We start from the raw sequence: 18,396 nt of genomic DNA, 5'->3' as shown, positions 1-18,396 counted from the left end.
GATTTTTAATTCCAAACATTTACGTAAACACAACCCACAAACAAGTATACTTGTTGGCTGAGTGTTTGCGAAGGTTGTCACTTGACGGACTAGAACAAAAATTAATTTCTGTCTATCTGCACGATATCTCAAGAACTATATAGACTTGAAATTTTGTATGAAGCTAAATTTCTATATAAGCAACATTAAGTTCATGGTAGGTGGTGCATGTCACTCTATGGGATTTGGCTGAGCATTAGCGAACACTGGTCTTATGGGCAACAAGAAAATTGTAGAAAAAATAAATTTGTAAACAGTCTGAGTAAAATCAAATGACATTTTAACATGTGGCAAATTAATCCATGTAGGCTAAATATCCGTAACATATCTAGAGAAAGATTTCACTGGTAGACTTTAAATTTTGCAAAAAACTTGATTTCTGTGTATGCAAGAGTTCTATGGTGGTACATTTCCATCCATAGACTAGGAGCATCATTGAAGCCTATCAGTCAGTAGACTGCCACAATTTCTGTTGTGTCCATCAGGAGTGATGTAAAAATCTATTTTCTGAATGACTGACTGTCTGTCTATCTGTCTGCAAGACATCTTAAGAATGATATGACCTAGGATTCACAAAATATTGACCTAAAATTTTGCATACAACCTCAGTGACACCTGGTGTGTTGTACTCCTACCTTATATTCCAACAGGAGTCTTAGTTGGCTGATTGTACTGAAATTAAGTTTAGAACAGTGGATATGTAGAAGTAACTGAAGGAATGTCATCCAGGTAAGAGGAAGTTCATCAAGTCCTATGTTGTTATTGTGTTCCATATCTGAGTATAATTGATAATGTTCACTAACTGTAAAAGACCAAAGATTCCTCTGTTTTTAAAGTTGGTAAGAGCGGCTTCCCTTTTTCTAAAACACGCTTTATGCCTATCTCTTCTTTCTGAAGAGTTGCAAATCAGAAATCTGTCCCAGAGGAAAAAGTGCAGTAGTAATCTTACATTCCAATTTACAACTGTATTCTGTGTTGTAATAATTATACAGATAAATATAACATAAAAACTTATCCACTTTCCACCAGTAGTTATTAATTATACTATACACACAACATCTCGGTTTACAATACACAACAGATCGAGAGGTGAGTTGTTTTTACGTTGTTTAGCAACACTATTCAATAAATAACTCCATGGGCATATCTGGTGTACATGAATTTTTAACTTAATTGTTTATGCGTTTTTTTTTTTTTAAATAATATACTACTATGGCTTTCCAAGTATTTCGTTTATCAGCGCGTACAATAATACATCTGAAAGTAAGTCGTAATATTCTTCATATAAGTCTTACTGCAATTCATTAGCCTCACCAGTACACAATTTTGGAAACACAATTCATGCACTAATTTATAATTTATCTATAACATTTTATAGTACAGTATAATGCTAAACATTACTTAATCTTACTTGGAAATGTGTAATGCAGTATGAGTTCATGTAAGTTATAATTTAAACGTTCATACATAAATAAAGGATGAATGGATAAAAAAGAAGAGCATCAATGTTTACACAAATGAGCTCGCTTGTCAGCTGTGAGATTCCACAACTCAATAATCAAATCCAAATCTCTGTCTTCGTTCAAGACACAATTATATATACAAGTTCAGAAAAACATTTAGATTTGGGTTCAGTTTGCATCAATCTCACCCGGTTAGATTCATAACTAGATATAAACTGGTAATATTACGGCTTTTTCTTAAATCTAAAATAATATTGTTTGTTTGGATTTGATTATTTTACAGTAGAAGACACAATTTTTTATTTAATTTGAAACTAATTTAGAAGTTACTTATTTATTCCTATTTTGTATACATTTCATTTGTATCTGTTATACATAATGGATGTAGATTCAAATGGAAAAATCAAACAATTCTCACAGACTTTTGTTGTTTTGCAAGAAAGATTAATTTGGATTTGATTCCTCCTTTGGGTGTAGCTATGAGTTACTTATTACAATTTTACTGGAACTTTCAGGTAATGATGTTCTCAAAACTGGCTTTAACGTTTATATATCAGTCAAATGCTTTATGCCACTCCAGACTGACAAGTCATTGCATGCTTTCAGACCTTTACAAATTCTATGACTGTGACAGCTAATAACTTTTGCTGAGACATTTTTTATGAAGTATTTTACTAATACAGTATACTTTCCTTGCCTTATGTTTGCATGTAAGCAGCACAGACAGAAGACTTAATTTGTTAAAAGGTTACATACCTTTACTTGCTGAAATAGAACAGATTTGTATGCATACATTCTATATTACATATTTGTTGATAGGTATTTGGTCTTAAAACCAAACATTACAGTTTTAAAAATATCTCTATTTTGGCACTCAAAACCAAAATAAAAATATTGCATACACTCTAGGTGTCCTTGTACTGATTACTTGATGCACAGAATGACACACCTAGGTCAAAGGTAGTTACAATTGATTAAGAAATTTTCAGGAAAAGTTCATATAAGTATACACATTTGAGAGATATATTATAAATTAGCCACTGTTCATAAATACAAGCGGGCACTCTCTAGGTCTGTCAAGGGTTCAAAATTCTAACGTCACAATTATTTGCACACTCCAAACTGAACTATGTATATACTTTTTAAATTAGATAATAAATTTGAATAGGAAAATATTTTAATAAAAGTAGAAAATTGGCCATTGACAGCTACAAATATTAATTCTCTGCTTTAAGTATCCATTAAGGATACTTTTATGAAAATCTTTAAAATTTCATTTAAATATCTTTGGGTAAATATTTAATGTTTTACACAAATTCAACACTTTTGGTGCCTTTGGAGTCCATAAGATCTTTTTTAATTCCTTAAAACCTATTTTGACTATCACCACAGAGATTTCAACAAAAACCTTAACAGTATTTAAAATTTTGAAGTAATTTCAGAAATTAATGTCACATCAAAGTGTCAGAAAAGTTAAGTTTTTGGTTAAATATTGAAAAAATGAGTAAATTGAAACACTCTCAGAACAACTTAATTCCGAAACATAGCTAACAATTAAAACTAATTCATAATGTATATAAATGCATGTCATGGTTTAACTCATAGCCAAACAATTTTAGAATTTTAATATGTGGCTGTTAAAATTTGTGACTTTCCAAAGTGTTTTTAAGTTTTTTACATATTTAATAAAAAATCCAAATTTATGAAAGAGAAATATATAAACCACTATAAAGAAATTACTATTCACTATTCCTATTACTATAGGATATAATAGTTTGAATAGCAGCATTTTTCACTTTAAAATAATAATTTCTAGGATTAAATTCAAAAATATTATTTTTTATTAACAAGGAGTGTTTGAAAAATTGTTTGAAGCATAGGGAAATGAAACAGTCAAAGAATAAAAACAAATAAGAAAAAATAATGCATACAAAACTGTTTCAACTTCCTAAATAATTCCATATAATATTATTGCAACATTTATTTACCAAACTATAAGAGATAGGAAACGTTTAACCTTACAAAAATAAAAACTGATTGTTACACTATTAAAAAATCAAAAGCTTTAACACAGTGTCATCAACATAGTGTATTGGATACTTTGGTTTTTATGGATAAAATCCATCAACACAGCCATCGACAATCTCCATACAAAAACATTATAATCATATAACACAACTAGCAACAACAAGCAGACCGTAACAAATATATGTACGTATTCCTTTGTACAGTACCTAATGATAATAATATTTACATGATATTTGATTACTGATCTCTATTAACTATTACTAAATCAGTCTGTTGACGATAAGGCATTCAGTACATGTGGACGCTTGACGTATTGTATCTGTAACAAAACAATTATGTTACTTTACACAATTGCACAACCTGACTGAAGGAATAAATAATATAAGATATAAATACTTAGACATGAGAGGTCACACAAAGGCAATTTGCTCAGCCTTACTTTTTCATTATATTTGATTTTCCTTCAATAGGAATTTTCTAAAAAAAGAACCTGTTATTAGTTTCACTAACTGTGTCTCAGAATATACTACTTTAAATTATCTGCAAGTAAAACTGTCAGTGTAAAAAATATCAACTACTGTATAATTTGCCATAAAACGTTAACCACACAGGATGTTGCACATACTGTATAAGCAAATTACTCCATTTAATTTTTTAAGCATGTAAATAAAAAGTTTGTTTGTACTTCACTTTTTATTAACCCTGGAAATGGCAATCAACATTATAAGGTAGATCTGAATTGATTCTCAAGTGGCAGACGACGTTATAATGTTGATCTGACACGCACCCGTTTTGACAGTTCATACAGTACATAAGTCAACACTATCACCACTATTTATATACCATTTCAAACAAAAGAATTGTGTATTTAAATGCTTAAATTTGTTTTGCTGTTTTAGCAACATTGATGTCACAGTGACGCCATAAACTTTTCAGAACGATTGACTTCATTTAGCCATTTTGAAGCACGTGTCTATTTGTGTGGATATTTTAAAATCAATACGAAGTGTTTTTTTAAGTCATTTCATGGTTTTATATGTTGTAATAAATAAACCTAGGCTATTGTGCAAAGCAGTGAAAGTGTTTAGGAGCTACAATATTAGTGATATATCATGGGTATGGCTTATTATATTGATTTATAGTTTGTTATAGCTTCCTTTCAGGCTCTCATTTCAATAATGTCCCAAAATTTTACTAATTTTTGACATAAGAGAACTTGTTGACCTGTCAGACTCAAACAAACCTAAGCCTTGGCAGTAACACCTAGATTTCACTTTAAGCTTTCTGGAATCCCAAACTAAGCCAATATTTTAGCAAAAGTTCAGAATTATTATTTATTGTAAAATTAATGTAATCAATAAAATATTTCCATATCAAACGAACCTTTTTAATTTTAATTGCTTTTTAAATGATCAACAATATAGTAACAAATCAAGGTACAACACACCACTTTTCAAATCTAAAAATTAAAGAATTAATAAATTGGTTAATTTATTTATTGTTTTGGAGTGAATGTAGTAATTCTCTAAATTTTGGTATATTTTGGAAACATTATTAGTGTAATAATTATATTTTTGTAGTACAAAAAATTGCCATAATTAATAATAAGAAATAATTACCATAGTTACAAATTTAGCTTTTCGCTTACCATTTGTGATTTTTACAATATATTTTATTTTTCTTCAACACAGCCTGGATACCTTTATATATATTCTGGAACTAGTTAAAATTAAGAATAAATTGGTTATCTCAGATGCTAATATTTATTACATAATCACACCTTACCCGATGCACTGAACTTTTGCCTTAATAAAAAATTAGACTTTTGTTTGGTAGTCATATTGTTTTAATGGTTTATGCACAGAGTTTTTACAACATAGTTATCTGTACATTCTCCTGAAAAAATAATGTATAACACATACATTAGAGGTTTATAGTAAAAATCTATTTCTTACCAAAGTTTTTAAGGGTACAAAACACTAAAAAATGGCCTGCCATATGAAGAAAAAATTAGTGCCAGTTCCTGGGTTAAAAGTAAATATAGTGCTTCAAGACATCAAAAATGAATAAATTCATCACCATAAATTAACTCTTCCAGTAAAATATTCATTTTGAGCATTTTTTGTCTCCTGAATACTTCAAGGGATGCTTTATTTAGAATGACGAAATGTAACTTGAATTTATAACAAGTGAGTGATTGTATTTATAAATTTAAATGTTTGTACCAGGGAATATTCACACATTGGGTGCAGGAGAAAACAAGATTTTCATTATTTTAAAAACAAAGTGAGTAAAAGATTAACATGACATGGATTTTGTGAAGAAATATATGAGAAAATATAAGACGAGTTCCCATATGCTGCTGATATTGTTAATCATTATAATACTACTAAATTTAGAAAATTACGTGAAACTGGAGTGGGTGCAACCTCTTACACGTTAAGAGTGATTTCTAAATGAGATTATTGGTATTTTAGCTCAGGTTCAAGTAATTTTAAAATCTTAACTAAATAATGACTACCTCATTGATAAAATTAATTCCTGGCTATACATATAATCAAAACTTTCTTTACCTAAACCTCTATTTGCCTTTACCTAAACCTCATGACAACCTGATGGAAAATTGTCTAGTGATAAGAGAACACCTGCTGTCTACATTCCCAATATTCTGATGGCATCAGTTGAGTAATGCATGTGACGACCTACCGTGTTATACTTCAGCACCCAAATCCACGACTCCCGCCTCAGCAATCGGCACGTATCTGTCCTCTATCTTTACTAACAAGATAGTCCGGTCAACGTGCGACCTCCTGTTGGGGTCTCGATGAGACGGCACCCACCGGTGAACTACCTACAATCACAATTTCACCAATTTTTTATGTTCAAAATTAAGTGACTTACAATACTCAAACACAATTAGTTACAAGAAAAATCAACTAAAATTGTTTTAAATAATTTTAACATCAAATTACAACAGAAAAATTTGACCTATGTAATTATTCCTCTATATCGTAATAATGGCTATATGCCTCTCTCTTGTATTTGTTAAAGTATGAAATACAAACTTTTCAACATGATTGTGGAACCATTGGAAACATCAGATTATAAGCTATTGCTTGCTACATTTTTCTTCTCTGTTGGCGTTCATGTTATGATGGCACCAGCCAACAAAATTCAACTTTGTTCTTGTCATGCACAGCTTGGTTGCCAGCAAGTATTGTATAATTTCTAGTAACACAAAGAGTAATCCATTAATACTAGTTGTAATGATTCATTGGGAAGGTAATTTCTCTTTTTCTCCCTTTTCTTTATGTCTCTATGACACAGAAGAGAAATACCTTCCAGTCTGGTAAAGCCTGCCCTTCCTTTTCTATATAAATTGTTAAGTTATTACATAATAATTAATAATATTAAGTTATTATTTGTACACAAATCAGTATCGAAATTAGAATCAAGAATCGTAACCACAATTATATTAGTATCAGAAACGGAATTGGTGTTAACCCATCATTAGTTATTATTGTTGAAAAATTATTATTTTTACTCATTGTTGTGTATGCAACAATAAAGAAAAAGAAACTAACATAAAAGATATGTAATTTCTAAAGAGAATTTTTTTCAAGTTTATATGAACAGTATTAACTAATTAACTATACAGTATTATATTGAAAACAAAATCTTGTAAATAATTTATTTAAAGATTATATATAACTGTTCTAGTACCTGGCCTTCCATGCCTTTCTCCGGCAGCCAGTCCCGCCAGTGGGAGCGACCGCCACGAGCTCTCATCCGCTCATCTGGCCAACTCACGTCGATGCGGCGTCCCAGATTGATGGCATCATACACTTGGTTAGGGTCCACTATCTGAACACAAAACCATAATAAGTTACAAACAAATGGATAAAACACGACTCTTACATATCTACATATTGAAAAATACTAACACTGATATATTTTTAATTGAATAAGAAATCCATAAAACCGATTTTGAAATAGTTCATAAAGTACAGTATAAGAACTACTTTATGTATAACACTTATTGTAAACCTATTATAAACAAAATTTATTGTAACCTAAAATCATTTAATTATTACTTTTTTTAGGGAAATAATTGGAGTAGAAACATGTTCTTTTAAATAAGGACAGAAGGAATCTTTTTATTATCCCTTTTTAAGTAAGAAAGCTCAAAACCACGGATATCCCCAAAAACTTTGTACAGTGCCTCAAACCAAAAACAATGTTACCGAACCAGAACCTTTCTGTGCATGATAAACCACAATATAAATATATACTGTGAGAGGTATAAGGAAATACAAAGATTTAATCATCTCTTAAGCAGCCTCCAGCTTACAACATTAAAACTGACTGAACAAGGGTAAAGCTCAGAAACTCTGCTCTTAACAAAAGTTAATGGTTACAACATACTAACAGAGTTTAACAGAGAACGAGATAAACTAGGAGAGGTTACTATCTACACCATTGAAACAACAGATAACAATTTAGAAATGTTGGACATAGAAACCGACTGCATAGAACTTCTTTGTGGGGCTGTACAAAGCAATGTTCCTTAAATTTACTTGACTTTTATTGATCACCAGGAGGAAACACCAAATAAGCTGTAGAGAGCATATCATTATTTATGTCTACACATCAGGCAGATGTAGAACGACCCAGTGTAATGGATGATGTTAATTTTAAACTATTGACAGGAAACCATGATAACATGTTTTTGAGGAAAACTATCAACATTTGGCATCAGACGTTGACTCCCTTTTCCAAGAATAACCAGTACCTCTGTAACATCAATTGATAGACTGCATCTGCACTAATGTACCTGAGGACAATAAAATAATAATAATAACTAATAATAATAAAATAAATAATAATAACAATATAATATAATATTCCATAATTTCACTATTGTACAATGTGGAATATCTGACTAAACAGGTAAACTTTACAATGAGCAATATTAAGGGAACAAGGATAAAAAATTGGATAGCACATTCAGGGGATTCAGTAAAAAAATCTAGACCATCTAAAAATGGAACTTGTCACAAAGAGCTGGAACAGTGTATACAACGCCTCAGATATCAAAGAAATACATAACTCATTTCAATCTATTATAAAGAGAACTTTAGATATCATATGTTCTCTCTCAAAATCAATGGCATACCAATGGATAACAAAATCAACCTGAGATAACTTCCTCCCTTCATCAGGCTAACAGTTTCTTATAGATATAGAATACAGTACTCAATACAGTACCAACAGGTTACACAGTGTCTAGAAAAAGTGAATTGGCAACCCTGCTTCCCGTATTGACTCTGGAATCCAAAGTTGACAGATAACTAGAATTCTCTCTACTGGTTGAGAAGATTGCAGTGAATTGAAAATTTCTAAATATGTGTAGTTTTATTATGTCTTCCTTTCAGATCAGTCGACCGTAGAAGGAAGTTTTCAAGGTAAGCCTGCTGATTTACCAATCCATTAATAATAGTACGTAGACGTTTCTTTTATAAATGTTGATGCCGGACCCTAGTTGTAGTTGTTTTGATTTATTCATTGTTTATTGGAAGTATGATGCCAAAAAAACCATACGATACATAAAAGACCCTTACTTAAAAACACCACTTGTATATTTAATAATAGACTTACATTTTATTCAAACAACAAAAAAGATGTTAACAATACTTAATTGGAAAAAATACAATAAATGGAGTATATTTATATATAGATAATTTAGACTTACATTTTAATCAATTAACTGTCAACAGAGCTGGCAATGAATAACAGAGTAACACTCGGTTGGGTACCGGGTCATGAAGGCATTCATGGAAATGAAAAAGCAGACATCCTCGCCAAAAAGGGAGTGGAATCCACAATGGTGGGACCTGAGCCAGGTTGCGGGATAGCCTTCTCCAACATTAAAGCTCTGGTCAAAGATTGGGAAAATAGGCTAAGAAGCATTAATTGGAGTAGAGCCTCGGATTAAGACTATCCAAAATGTTGATCTCTCCTTACGTTAAAGGGTGGACAGCTCTCTTAGATCAGAGTAAGGAGGATATAAGACTAATATTAGGAATGTTGACAAGACATTGCCCCCTAAGGAAACATCTTATGAAGGTGAGCCTTAGCCAGACTAACGAATGTAGACTCTGTGAAGAAGAGGAGGGATCAATCAGCAGAGCACATTTGGTTAGATTGTCCTGCCATCTTAGAAACTCGGAAAAGATATCTGGGAAGTAACTCATGCTTATACATAATACTTACCCTAACCCTCTGCAGCACCTGCTCTTTCTCTTCCTGTTTTTCTGCTGCGGTGAGAAGTCCTGCCAGGGAAGCGAGTGTGGATGACGACGGCTTGCCCGCACTCGCTATACTACCTCGGTTGCCACTCCTGCCTAGTGAGCCACCTCGCCCCATTGTCCCCTCAATGGATTGGCTGCCCGTATGTCCATAACCTACAGTTTAATCCATTTCGATTTTAGAAAGCAGCATAAGGACTATTTTAGTAGTAAATTTCAAAGACCTAATACTAAAAGCGATCTAATTGTCGATTCATATATTGATTACAGAGTGCTATTTATTTCACTTTTTACTGAATCATGATCGATAAGAGTTCTCATGGTGTTGTTTGATCATTCCTATTATCAGAGTTTTGTTATTCATAACTAATATATCACCTACTACATTATTCAAATTCTATGTATATAAGAAAACTTTAATACCTAGAATCAAGTGCAAATGTTAAGTATATAGGATAGTACCAGAGTGAATGTTGTACGTTGTCATCGCGTAAACTCCCTCATGGCCAAAGCCTCCCTCATCATGAGGTACTGAACCACCACTTGAGCAGCCTTCCACACACCTCCGCCTCACCCTGTACAAACATTATATGAATAATTATTTACAATTCCAGCTCTATTTCTTGATGATTTATCTGATATTAAATTCGTACACAGAGCGAGAAATATTCTTCTTTACATTCTCAGAGCTCACTATATTTGACTATCTGATCACAGTTTTGAGTGAGACAGAATAGTAATGAAACAAACAGTTGGTTTAACTACTGTAATGGTAATTTGAAGTTCTAGAATTTTAAACACAATAGTGTATTATGTTTGCTGGATTTAATACACATGGATTATCATAAAATGCACACACAAAAATCATTTTTCAATAGTAATAGCTAAGAGTGATTTTACAAAGATTATGTTTACAATCTTTTGGGGAGAAGAGGTCCAGTATATTAGATCAAACAATAATATATAATATTTAGATCTATTTAATAGTTCTTAATTCATTTTTTGAATCAGACTTGTTAGTTGTAATTAAAAATAATGTAACTTGTTATTATCTAGTATTCAAATTAAAAAAAGCCATTTATTACACTTTTAAAATATTTTTTTCTGCAAGTGTTTCACAAAAAGTTTACTTGGTAAATTAAGAAGTATTGATTACTAAATTATTTTAGCTTTTCTTGATACGTACAAGTTTTTAAGTGACATACAATTAGCTTCCATTTCCATATTTACCAGAGGTATGTAGCAATTTAGAGACCAATTCCGCTATTCTGCCTTTTCCTTTTTTGTTAAAGTGTTCCTTTTTTGTAATCAGAGGCATAAAGATGTTTGGGAAGAAGATGAAGAGGGAGAAGTTTTAGATTTGGGAGTTTCGCTACTATTTCTTCAATTTTTGAATTAACTGTGGAAATTTTGAGGTCAAGGTTTGGCTGGTCATATCTCATGGGTATTGTGCTCTAATTCTGAGCAAAAAATTGAAGAAATAGTAGCGAAACTCCCAAATCTAAAACTACTCCCTCTTCATCTTCTTCCCAAACATCTTTATGCTTCTGATAGTATCCACTTTAACAAAAAAGGAAAAGGCAGAATAGCGGAATTGGTCACTAAATTGCTACATACCAATAAAGGTCATTTGAAGAAAACAGTTCTTACTACAAAAGATGTATCTGCTAGTGGATCTTCTGTTTTTCAGACTGCTATTACTGTTGTTGAAGACAATATGAGTAAAATCTTTGAACAATACAAGAATAATACAACAGTTGGCTTGGCACATACTGTGTCCCGTGACTTCCATATGTCGGCAGGTGTGGCGGTTAAATTTCGTGATAAATTTGGCCGCCCATGTGAATCTGACCTCATCTACAAAAACTTAGCACACCAGAAAATCAACAATGGCCCATCTGTGTACAGCTTGGTGACTAAGGAGGTGTACTGGGGCAAACCAACTAAGGAAGACTATAATGAAGCTTTCCGTCAACTAGAATTGGACTTTCAAACCAAGAACTTAAAAATATTGGTGTGCTCTGCAATGGGCTGTGTTAGAGACTTAATCCAGCCACATCACTTTGTAGAAAATATAACTAAGTTTCAGAAAGCCACAGGAGCAAAAGTGTACGTAGTGTCCTATGATCAAACAGCAAGACGGAAGCTCTGGAGTGGACTAACTCACAATGAATTTGTTAGGCTACTAAGGGACTTGATAGCAGCTGCTCAACTCCAACCACAAGAGGACAGCATAGCAGTGCAAGAAACTCGGCAGGAGGACCAGTCAACAAGATCTGACACCTACACCCCCACTACCAGTGTTGAGCTGCAATCACCTGCTGCCCTCTCTGGGTGTGCAAACAGTGTTGTGCAGTGTGAAAATGGTCATTCTGTTATCGAAAGTGCTACCCAAGAAAATAGTGTCCAGGAGGAAAGTTTGTCTTTGCATGATTGCCCTAAAAATAATACTAATGTTCAACTATATGTAACACAACAAAAATCACTTATACAAAATTTAAACTCCAACAAATGTAACCTTAATGTTAATGACCCCAGTTTTTTAGAATAATAGACAACACAACTGTAAAAAAACCTTTAAAAATCCTTCAACTCAATATACAAAGCATTAGAAATAAACTTTTAGAATTAGAAAAATTTTGCAACATTGAAAATATTGATATTATTTGTATTTCTGAACACTGGTTGCTTTCTGATGAGGTATATCTGTACACACCACAGGAATTTGTGTCAGCTAGCTTTTACTGTAGGAGTAATAAAAAAAATGGGGGTACGGGGATTTTTATCAGACCAAACATTAAATTTAAAGTAGTACAGTTTGAAAAATTTAGCAATGAAGTAGATTGTGAAATTTGCTGTATAAAATTGGTGGAACAAAATATTGTTATTGTTAGTTTGTACAGATCACCTCAAGGTAATATTGATATATTTTTTCAAAAATTTGAACAGGCAATAAAACACGTATCAAGTAATGATACACTGATAACTGTTTCAGGAGACTTTAATAATGGAAAGATACCGATGACAAGCATTTTGAGGACTCCAATGCCAGACAAATCCCAACCACAACACTGCACCAACACTGTACCATTCCTACTCCTCACACTATAAATGAAGCCATTGACGACATAACTATTCACTATCCACAGGCAAGCTCTCATAATACAATACCTCAAGCAAACTACAAACAACCACCAATAACTGCCACTAAATGGGAAGAAGGACAAACATATGAAAACTTGTTACCCCCAACTTCCACGATTGGAAACTTCACGGCGACAGATACCAAAGCCTTACAGCAAAGTTACAGGCGAAACAAGATCTACAATGACACACAAAAACCAAATTCACAGGCAACCAAGACTAGAGAACTTTTTTTAGGCCAGGTCAACCAAAAAATAAGCAAGTTCAAAACCAGAATATTCATAAACTCGACTTTAAAAAAATCACAAATACTCAGCTAACAGTTCTACATCAAAACATCTGTGGTTTAGGAAAAAAGGTAGACCGCCTAAACCATATCCTTAATGAAACACAACCAAACTTAGTCATATTAACGGAGCACGGACTAAAAAAGGAGCATCTGAGGAGCACCCAAATTGAAAACTACTCATTAATAGCGGAATTCAGTCGGCAAAACCACAAACTAGGTGGGGTCGCTATCTATGTCAAACAGCCCCTGGTACAAAGTGCCCTAGCCATTGATGTCTCCCACTTATGTCAGGAGCTCTGTTGTGAAGCGGCAATGACCAAAGTTAAATGCATGGAGGAAACCATTTACTTTCTTGGAATCTATCGTTCCCCAAAAGAGAGTGCCAAATCCTGTATAAACAGCCTATCAAATATCCTTGACCACATAGAAGCCCATAACAAACCTGTAGTGATCATGGGAGATATAAATATAGACGACATGAAAGACACCACAGAAAACACCCTACTTAAGGATGAACTAATTACACACAACATCCGAAGGCTTCTCCTACCTGCAACACGCATTACGCATGAAACAGCCACTTCCATTGACTTCATATGTACTAATCTACCTGACGGCAATGACACAAACATTATTATGACAGGTCTATCAGATCACACGGCACAAGTACTTAAAATAAACATTTGCAAAATTAACAACAGTTCACAGACCACGTTTAGAAGAGTTTTTAGCCAAGCCAACCTAAACAATCTGAAATCCCTCTTGTCAAACAAAAACTGGGACAACATCCACTATGCCCCTAATACAGACGTAGCCTACAACATTTTTACCAATACCCTTCAAATAGCTCTTGACATTGCCTGTCCCAAGAAAAAAATAGAGCAGAGAAAGAAACAGGTAAAATCACACTATGACTCCGAGGCTAAAGAGCTAAAAGACATTTTTCTCAGAGCCTTGAGTAAATTTATAATGACAGGGAATAACTTAGACAAAGAAGACATGGCAAGAAAGAAAAAGAACTACGATATCAAACTTCGAGATCTAAAAAAACAAGCGAATTCAAAACTAATTGACTCAGCTAGTAACAAAAGTAAAGCCCTATGGCACATTATAAACAAAGAGAGGAAAATTAAAAAGGATCACCCAGATGAACTCTGCATATCAATAAATGAAGAGAATACAAACAACCCCTCTATAGTTGCAGGACACTTAAATAAATTTTTCACTGAAATAGCTGAGCTGACACTAAAACAAAACAACAACCGCCAACCAACCAACGACAATAACCAAGCAGACCACACTTCAAGAAAAAACATAAACAACCCACTAATTCTACAACTGACTAATAACAAAGAGGTAACATCCATTATAAATTCCCTTAAGGTAAAGTCCTCCAGTGGAGTAGACGAGTACTCTTCAAAAATAGTGAAGCACTGTGTAAATGAACTCACACCACCACTAGTCAGTATAATTAATAAATCTTTCACCCTTGGTGAATTCCCGTCAGCACTAAAACTATCAAAAGTATACCCTAAACATAAAAAAGGACAAACTACAGATGTGAAAAACTACCGCCCCATTTCTTTGATCTCGACATTCTCAAAAATTATAGAAAAAGTAGTCCTAAATAGACTCATGGCACATCTAAACCACCAAAAGCTCATAAATAACAGCCAACACGGGTTTCTAAAAGAAAGGTCAACTTCGTCTGCTATAATCAGCCTTGTTGAATTTATTACTACTCAAATTGACAAAGAACAATATGTTACTGCCCTGCTACTTGACTACAGCAAGGCATTCGATTGCTTAGGACATGACATAATTGCAAGAAAGCTAACATCTTTGGGTATAGTAGGAGGAGCAAAAAACTGGTTCATGAACTATTTAACAGGCCGCTCTCAGATTGTCGAGGTGCAAACCACAAGCTGCGGTGTAAAAACCACAGTCAAGTCCAACCCACTGCCTGTCAACCGTGGTGTACCTCAGGGATCGGTCCTTGGCCCCGTCCTCTTTGTGCTCTTTGTTAACGATTTCCCCGAACATGTTCAAGACCAACACACCACCTGTGTTATGTATGCAGATGACACAACACTCCTGGTCAAAAATGACACCGCCAGGGGAATCCACGCAACAGCTACAAACGCACTTAATAAAGCACTCAATTATTGTAACAGTAACGACCTAGCAATAAACCCCTCCAAAACAATTCAAGTAAATTTCAGCAGAAAAAAAGACCCTATCCCTAACATACTTGATATATCAACAAAAAATTCTGTTACATTTTTGGGAGTTGTTCTGGATAACAAACTTACGTGGACAGAACATGTGGATAATCTATGCAAGAGAATCAGTACTGGAATCTATGCCTTAAGGCGAATCAAATGGGTTAGTGATCTGGAAGCTGCCAAAACAACGTACCACGCTCTTGTAGAATCGCATTTAAGGTATGGAATTGCTGTGTGGGGTGGATCCTCAGCCAATAACAATAACAGACTTCTTCTTCTACAGAAAAAAGCTATACGAATTCTTGCTGAGCTCGGACCTCAAGAAAGCTGCAGACAAGCTTTTAAAACTCTAGGAATCTTAACAGTCACATCATTATACATTTTACACATTATCTTATACGTTGACAAGCTAAATCTACAGACCAATGAAGACTACCACAAATATAACACAAGAAACTCCAAAAACTATGTCCTGCCAATACATCGCACAACCCTGTATGGAAAAAGTCCAAGCTACAATGGCCGTAAACTGTGGAACATTCTTCCAACACCAATAAAGCAACTCAAAGGAGCAGCTCTCAAGAAGCGACTCCATGACTTCCTTGTGAGCAGGCCAACCTACACGCTGGAAGAATTTATAACTGCAAGAGAAGATGACCTGAGGCGCAGCCATGTTCATTGACACTGACAACATAATATTTGTTGTACTTGTATTTCATGACCCTATTTCTGTTCTTAATGAACACGTAATAAAGAAATTTGTCTATTGTCTATTGTCTAATATTGAAATGGTTTTATTACGGGATCATAAAGCTATAACCTTTTCCAACTTACTTAAGTCACTAAATTTAAAATGTACTGTTCAGGTTCCCACACACTGTACATCTTGTATAGACAATATCTTAGTTAATTTTACAGAGAATTTGTATACAATTGAGTCTTTTCAAGGATGTTTTGCTGACCATAACTCTCATGTGCTAGAGGTTTATTCTAATAAATATCGCCATAAATCTTCAAATATTAGTGCAGGCAATAAAACTTTTGTGCGCAAGCAGTCAGAAAATGAAATTAATTTATTTATTGATCTTTTAAAAACTGAAAATTGGGAAATGGTTGATGACTTTAATTGTGATAGAATAACAGTAGAAGAACTATGCAACAACTTTTTAAAATGCTATATAAATCTTTGGCATTTCTGTTCTCCACTTATTAGTAAAAAAAGTAAAGGTAAAATTAAAAAAGTGCAATGGTACAACCAGAGTTTAGCACAAGAGAGAAATTATATGCTTAATTTATACAATATTTATAAAAGTTTAAGAAACAGTAGCTCAGAGGGTTGGGAATTAGCTTATAGGACCTACCGTCAATGTAAAGGAAATTATAGAAATAATTTAAAGCGTGCCAAGAGACGAGCATGTGAAAGATACATAGAAAAAGCCCTAATAAATGTAAAGCCGCCTGGGATATCATCAAGCAAGAAAGTAATTCCAGTACACAACACACAGTTACACTTGAACCAACAGAATTGAACAACTTTTTCCTAAATTCTGTCTCTGAACTTTCAAACAGCATCCCATCCACTAACGTTTTATTCTCTGACCTTCTAAGAAATAATCCAGCCCCTCCTAACACTTTTAATTGGCAAACCGTTACTGTGGACCAGGTAGTAAATGTTGAATCAAATTTCTCCAACTCCAAAAGTACGGATTTATATTGGATTTCAAATTTTTTAGTAAAAAAAACTATTCATATTATCAAAGAACCATTAGCATTTATTCTTAGCAAATGTTTCGAGTTTGGTTACTTTCCTGAGTTGCTTAAAACCTCAAAAATTGTTCCAGTTTATAAGAAGGGCGATAGGCTATTGCCTCAAAATTATCGACCCATATCCATTGTTCCAATATTTTCTAAAATATTAGAGTCACTAATGCATAAACAGCTATCCCATTACTTTGAACGATTCAATCTTCTATCTGATTCCCAATTTGGTTTCCGGGAAGGTCGCTCAACTATAAACGCGGTCATGGAAGTAGTAAATTACTCTCTTAATGCCTTTGAAAATAAAGAATCAGTAGCCCTTTCGATGATGGATTTAAGTAAAGCATTTGACTGTGTCCCCTTTAATATTATCATAGAGAAATTGAAATTTTATGGAATTATCTAATCTAATTCAGTCTTACTTAACTAATAGAAAGCAATATGTTTCAATTGGGGGTAATAATGCTTCTGTAAAACCAGTGAAAATGGGTGTCCCCCAAGGCTCAGTACTTGGCCCCTTTTTCTTTACTATTATAATAAATGATCTACCAAATAATTTGAATGTTAGTTCAGTAGTCTACGCAGACGACACTTCCCTTTTTGCAAGTAATAAGAACCTCCCTTATTTACTCACTAAAATGAAACAAGCTGAAAATGAAGCTTTAAAATGGTTTTCCTCTAACAAATTGCTATGTAACCAAGAAAAAACTCAAAATATTATTCTTAGCTTATCCAATAACACTCAAGATGTCCAATCCGCAAAATTACTCGGTATTCACATTGATTCTAAACTAAACTGGTCCCATCACATTAATAACTTATGCAGTAGACTCTCGCGAGTAAGTTATCTTTTTTGGAAACTAAGAGTTGTTGTTTCTATTGAATACTTGAGGACAGCATACTTTGGTTTATTTCAGTCTCATATTTCTTATGGATTTATACTTTGGGGTCATTCTTCTCACGTTAAAGATATTTTGATAATACAAAAGAGGGTTTTACGAACAATCTGTAGAGCTGAATTCTTAGAACATTGTAAACCACTTTTTATTAGTTTAAAAATTCTCACAATTATAAACCTATACATCTTCCATCTATTATTACATGTAAAAACTAATCTGCACTCGTTCACACTTAGAGAGAAT

The 18,396-nt window shown here is 33.4% G+C and overlaps 1 protein-coding gene across 1 annotated transcript in view; it reads right to left on the bottom strand.

Moving 5' to 3' along the window:
• Window positions 1-989: 989 nt before the first annotated feature.
• The window catches only part of LOC124357224 (pecanex-like protein 1), an 89,768-nt gene continuing 72,361 nt past the window's right edge, over window positions 990-18,396 (bottom strand). Inside the window, exons 27-31 of the mRNA XM_046808773.1 lie at window positions 10,301-10,413; window positions 9,804-9,994; window positions 7,254-7,394; window positions 6,237-6,381; window positions 990-3,849 (exon numbers count right to left, since the gene is read on the bottom strand). Of these exons, the coding sequence (XP_046664729.1) occupies window positions 6,241-6,381; window positions 7,254-7,394; window positions 9,804-9,994; window positions 10,301-10,413 (586 nt within the window). The 3' untranslated portion in view covers window positions 990-3,849; window positions 6,237-6,240. The remainder of the gene's footprint in view (window positions 3,850-6,236; window positions 6,382-7,253; window positions 7,395-9,803; window positions 9,995-10,300; window positions 10,414-18,396) is intronic.

The sequence above is a fragment of the Homalodisca vitripennis genome, chromosome 3 (genome assembly GCF_021130785.1).
Source record: "Homalodisca vitripennis isolate AUS2020 chromosome 3, UT_GWSS_2.1, whole genome shotgun sequence".
NCBI classification, from domain to species: domain Eukaryota; kingdom Metazoa; phylum Arthropoda; class Insecta; order Hemiptera; family Cicadellidae; genus Homalodisca; species Homalodisca vitripennis.
The sequence above is the reverse complement of the archived record's forward strand: the minus strand, read 5'-3'. Positions and strand labels throughout refer to the sequence as shown.